This window comes from Sapajus apella, unplaced genomic scaffold (genome assembly GCF_009761245.1).
Source record: "Sapajus apella isolate SASKATOON/1434 unplaced genomic scaffold, GSC_monkey_1.0 scaffold11, whole genome shotgun sequence".
In the NCBI taxonomy this organism is placed as follows: domain Eukaryota; kingdom Metazoa; phylum Chordata; class Mammalia; order Primates; family Cebidae; genus Sapajus; species Sapajus apella.
The window spans coordinates 5,801,395-5,807,491 of NW_022436951.1; the positions used below are offsets into that span (position 1 = coordinate 5,801,395).

The 6,097-nt window shown below is 34.1% G+C and overlaps 1 protein-coding gene across 5 annotated transcripts in view; it reads right to left on the bottom strand.

The window, feature by feature from the left end:
• NIPBL (NIPBL cohesin loading factor) overlaps positions 1-6,097 on the bottom strand; it is a 191,117-nt gene that overhangs the window by 16,655 nt on the left and 168,365 nt on the right. For all 5 annotated transcript variants that reach the window (XM_032278937.1, XM_032278939.1, XM_032278941.1 and 2 more), the window contains 5 exons: positions 4,449-4,589; positions 4,201-4,294; positions 3,342-3,496; positions 2,754-2,844; positions 284-457 (listed from right to left, as the gene is read on the bottom strand). In XM_032278937.1, coding sequence (XP_032134828.1) covers positions 284-457; positions 2,754-2,844; positions 3,342-3,496; positions 4,201-4,294; positions 4,449-4,589 — 655 coding nt within the window. The remainder of the gene's footprint in view (positions 1-283; positions 458-2,753; positions 2,845-3,341; positions 3,497-4,200; positions 4,295-4,448; positions 4,590-6,097) is intronic.

Below are 6,097 nucleotides of genomic sequence, written 5' to 3' on the forward strand. Positions count from 1 at the left end.
TCAGGTGGTGGTGGTGGTGGCGGCGGGGTGTGTGTGTGTGTGTGTGTCAGAGGCCCCTTTGAGAACCCAATAATGTCTCTCTTCCCTCAAAATGTTATGTTTACACATACATAAAATTTTTAGAGAATTTAAGAGTATGCTAAAGCCTAGCTGTAGACCTCAGCACAAGGACTGCTATTTAACTGAATTTCTTCATCCAACAGATAAGGAACTTTAGATTAATGAAGATAAAGCCATATAGTATAACTGTAGCTGTGAAATTTAAAAATATATTTTCACTTACAGTCTCTATCTGCCTGCTGCATACGTGTATCTTCTTCTTGTAGGTAGGTCTGGAGATTTTTTAACACTTGAATTTTTAAATTGACTGAAGAATTCTTATCGGATAAAATATTATTATATAGATTCTTCACTTCTTGCTCGAACATTAGACTTGGATGCTGAATAAAGGCAAATCCTATGGGAGAGGGGAAAAATCTCATCATATATTCATATTAAAATTAAATAAACATTTAATAAATATGTTAATAAATTATATAAACAGCTCCTTATTTCAAAAAAAAAAATAATAAAACTGGAAGAATATGCTGGTGGCCTTACCTAGAGAAGTATTAGAGCAGGTACTTCTTTCCCCATGAATTAAAAACAAGAAATTGCATTTCAAAGGAGAATTTCACACAAGAGGAAACCTTGAGGAGGGAGCAGGGCCTAGTGGCTAGGGGAGTGGATTAGGAGTCAGGAGTCTTGGGTTCTATTCCTGGCTCCACCACTGACTTGGAGTGTGACCTTGGGTGAGTCACATAATCTCTCTGTGCCTCAATTCTCCATCTGTAAAATGGGGATAATAATATTTACCACCCACCTACCTCAAAGGGAGGTTTTCAGGATTTAAGAAGTAATGTCTGCAAACATTTTTCAGATCCCCAGCAGAAGGTACTACATCGACATTATTTTTTTTTTTTAAATTAAAGTATATTCATTTGATGAAACAATAATAAACCAGGTTAAAAATATCTTCCATTTCTTTCTCATATGGCATTATAGTGAGGCCACAATGCTAAATCCTATAACCACGGATTAATAAGTAGCAATATAATATTGTTATCCATGCTTATTTGTATATAATAGTTGAGAAAAAATGAAGACCTCTGATGATAGCAAGTATTATTGATAACAAACAACAAACTAAACTCAAAGCATAGAGTGATCAGATAACTAGCCCAAGGTCACTCAGGATAACTATGGCCCAGGCAAGATGTCTTTTATTAACTGGTCTAGAGGCAGTATTTTCTGGATAGTGCTTCTTTAAGTTAAAACTTCATCTTTTTGTACTCTGAAATAGTTGTAACTATTAGTTTTGCCACTCCGTATAAATTATGTCCAGGCTGAATATTTAAAGATACATACATATTGGCTTGAAGGTAATATTGTAGTGATTTAACTCCTTAGTAAGTGATGTCTGACTTTTACTCTATGTGCTATAAGCAATTTTCAAAAAGGGATGGAGGAAGAATAAAATAAGATTTCAATTTATTTCCAGATATCATTAACATGATTTAGTAAGATTTAGGTAACTCAAAATCTTTTCATACTCATTTTTGTTCAAAAGACTAATATAAATAACTACTCATGCATATTCAAGTATAAACCTTAAATGTAATACCAAAATACAATTTCCAAATAAGTTATTAATCTCATTGGTAGCTTAATGTATACAGTCGTCGCTTGGTATCCATGGGGGATTGGTTCCAGAACCTCCCAGGGATACCAAAATCCATGAATTCTCAAGTACCCGATATAAAATGGGGCAGTATTTGCATATAACCTATTCACATCCTCCTGTATACTTTAAATCGTCTCTAGATTATTTATATCTAATACAATGTAAATGCTACATAAATTGCTGTTGTTTAGAGAATAATGACAAGAAAAAAGTTTGTATATATTTAGTATAGGTGCAATTTTTTCCTCAGTATTTTTGATTCTTGGTAGATAAATCCACAGATATGAAACCTATGGATATGGAAGGCCAACTGTATTTGTACAAAACAAACAACAACAACAAAAGCCAAAAACCTGGACAGACTGTTCTTATATTTTTTTTGAAGTGCATTGAATTCAGATACTTTAATGTCATTCTCCTCCTATTTCCTCATATTCGAATTCCTTCCTAGAAATAAGTCACATAGACCTGCCTAACAATTGCAAAACATGTTTTTATTATATCAGTGCTTCCTGAAAAAATAATATGAAACAGGTATATATCCAAAATTGCTCCTTCTGGGTTGCTTACTATTTGCTTTTATATAAATAAGTCAGTGTAGACTAATCATTGTTTTAATTAGATGTGGCAGCTTCCTGCAGTGATAAAAGTTTTGCAATGAAAAAGAACAATTAAAAAAATACAAAGAGCACAGAATTCTTCGACATTATTTTTCTTTATCAAAGGGCTTTAATGAACGTTCTTAAGATACCCTATGGAGGAGGAGTAGAAGTAGTAGTGTTATCTCCATTTTACTAATGAAGAAACCGATGAACAGACAAGTGGCTTGCTCAAGGTTACCCAGGAAGTCAATGGCCATGACAAGAATGGAACCCAGTTGTTTTAATCCCTAGACATACATTCTATACACCAAACCCTACTGCTAATAAAAACTTATTTAAATAAATCAATTTAGATTCACAATATTTTAAAATGTGCTCTACCCCTCTCAAATAGCTACAAATTATAAAGAAATTTAGACTTAACTTACCTAGACCAATGATAGCTTTTGTTTGTACTTCTTCATCTGAATGTTTTGTAAAATACATTAATAGTTCAAGTACTTTGTCTTTTATGTTAACCTAAGGGAAGGAAAACACATTAAAGTATTCATGAAAAATAATTCAGATTAATTTTCAACTATAAAGGAAAAAAAATACCAAAAGACAATGAGAATTTCTGTATGTGAACTTTATTAAAAAAATAAGTAACCTATTCCATTTATTTTAGAACAGTGGCATTCAAATTATCAGTCTGACAAAAAAGCTTGTTTCAGAATGTAAATCAGTGCATTGTTCTCTTCATTCAAAAAAAAATTTTTAAAGTCAGCTGTTGATGTCAACAGTGTGCCTATCATTACAAAGCTGATATAACTTGTCAGGGAAATTTCATTATCTGGTTACATGCCAGTAACAGTTCATGGATTTGCAGCCAGTCTGAGGACCATGCTTTGAGTAGCACTGTTTTCAGGATTCTCATTAAGCCAGACTACTCTAATGTTGCCTTAATTCTGGGTCATTACTATCATTCTCAGATCACGGTGCTATACAGTTCTGTTTTATACCATTAGTATCTTTACCTTGCTGTTGCCTTTAAAATCTTCCAGATCAAAATCAAAATGCCGACATAGTGCTCCAACCGTGAAAAGGGATCTAAGAAGTGCTGGTTTGTTTGTTAGAAGTGAAGTGTTATTTGGGTCCTCTTGGTGCTGACTTTTTAATTTTGAAATGGCACCTAATAAAGATAAGTAATATTTATTTATAATAAACCCTTTATCTTTCATTTACTATGTTCAAATAATTACTACTCATGAATTACAATTTTTTTTTTTGAGATGAAATCTCACTCTGTTGCCCAGGTTGTTGTTCAGTGATGTAATCTTGGCTCATTGCAACCCTGCCTGAGCCACCCAAGTAGCTGGGATTACAGCTGTGCACCACCATGCCTGGCAAATTTTTCTATTTTTAGTAGAGAGATGGAGTTTCACCATGTTGGCCAGGCTGGTCTCAAACTTCCAACCACAGGTGATCCACCTACCTTGCCCTCCCAAAGTGCTGGGATTACAGGCGTGAGCCACTGTGCCCAGCCAATTAATTTTTACTAATGGTTCTAAATATTAAATATGTCTAGAATTACAAGGACACTCTTTAGAGTCTAAAATAATTAATGTACGCTAATTTAAATTTTACTTCTCACCTAGTATGCAAAAAATTTGCCAACCTTTACTTATCAGGAGATAAATTTCTGAAGTAATCACAGTGGGTTCTTAAGGGAATACAAAAGACACTAAAAAATGTTATTTCTGAGAGAGGACCATGGTGGATAATCACATCTCATAATTTCCTTGATTCTAACCTTTTATCAAATGTTTTTAAAATGAGCTGGACACACTGCAGGAACTAGCGGAATAATTTTTAAAGTACTAGTATTGAACTTACCATAGTATCTATTGAAACAAGCCCACACAAATTTAAAATTTTGTGTCACTTTATTTACAACAGCCCCAAGACAGCTCACACAATGTTGCACTACCTAAAAGATAGAAAATGTTTGTTTAGATAAAAATTAAAGATAAAAATATACTATTTAAAAGTTTTTTTATAACTATTTGCTTTAAAAATGATATTAATAAAATACATTAGAACTTTATACTAATGTATAAAAAAATGGTAAACTGAGTGCTTACAGTCATGCCATATTTGATGATGAGCTTCATTAGATCTTCTTCAATAGTGGCAAGGAAAGTTTCACTTGGATGCTCCATCAGTGGTACAACTAGCTCTAGAATTTTTGCAACATTGCAGATAACCATGAAATCATTTTGAGTCTATAAGAATAAAATTAATGCTTTATGAACATCCAAAACCACTGCAGATAACCATGAAATCATTTTCTGTCTATAAGATTAAAACCAATGCTTTATGAATATCCAAAACCTGAAAAGAAACTATATACAGCTTTATGTATTTGGGGGCAGAAATAGGTCATTCTGCATGTAAAGGTTGAGTTAAAAAAAAATGAGTATATTAGAAAGAACTTTTTTTCCCCCAAGGTATGGAAGAAGTACCAGCATGTCAGAAATATGGACTGACAACTAACTTACCAAAATGTGACTTTGGGGTCACTTAATCACAATGTTAAAGTTATATTTTTTCCCTTTGTATAATGCTGTCAATATGTAAATACCTTTGTTTAGAAGTTGTATTTTTGTCTTTGTATAATGCTGTCAATATGTAAATACCTTTGTTTAGAATTCAAATTATCAGTCTGACAAAAAAGCTTGAAAAAAAATTTTTTTGTGTAATGCTATCAATATGTAAATACCTTTGTTTAGAAGGTATTTACATATTGACAGCATTATACAAAGACTGGCACAGTTTTTAAGATTAGTATTTTCCAAGTTGTGTATGTTAACCCAGCAGTTCTCAACCACGAGTAAGCTTCTTCCTGTGTACCCTGACACAGGGGTATTTGGCAGTGTCTGGAGACATTTTTGGTTGTCACAATGGGAGCCACTACTGGCATCTAATGGCTAGAGACCAGAGATGCTGCTAAACATCCTGCATGCACAGAACAGTCCTTGACAACAAAGAATAATCTTGTCCTGTCAATAGTGCTGAGGTTGAGAAACGCTGTGTTAAAATTTTCTTATAGATAAAAATGTAGAATCTCAGAACTAGAAAAAAGGCTTCTCTATTTTTAAGAAACAGAGTCTTGCTCAGTTGCCCAGGTTGGAGTGCAGTGGCATAATCATAGCTCAGTGCAATCGTGAACTCGAGCGATTTTCCTTATAGTCTCTCGAGTAGCTAGGACTACAGACGGGGTCTCATTATGTTGCCCAGGCTGGTTTTGAATTCCTGGCCTCAAGTGATCCTCCTGCCTTGGACACCCAAAGCACTGGGATTATAGGTGTGAGTCACCATGCTCAGACCAGGACTTATTTATTTTAAATTTAAATGTGTATTTCTCTAATTATGAAAACCAAGCATGTATAAAAAATAGGTAGAGATTTTAAAAACAAAACAAGAAGCACAAAAGGATTTATAATAAAAGTCTTGATCCTACCCATCCTCCAAACACATAGCTCATTTCCCCAAAGGCAACCAAAGGTTGTGTGTTGTGTGTGTGTGTGTGTAGTAAGGTTTTCAATGCATGTTTTTTTTCCTTGAGACGGAGTTTTGTTCTTGTTGCCCAGGCTGGAGTGTAATGCTGCGATCTCAGCTCACTGCAACATCTGCCTCTGGGGTTCAAGTGATTCTCCTGTCTCAGCCTCCTGAGTAGCTGGGATTACAGGCACATGTCACCGTGCCTGGCTTTTTTTTTTTTTTTTTTTGT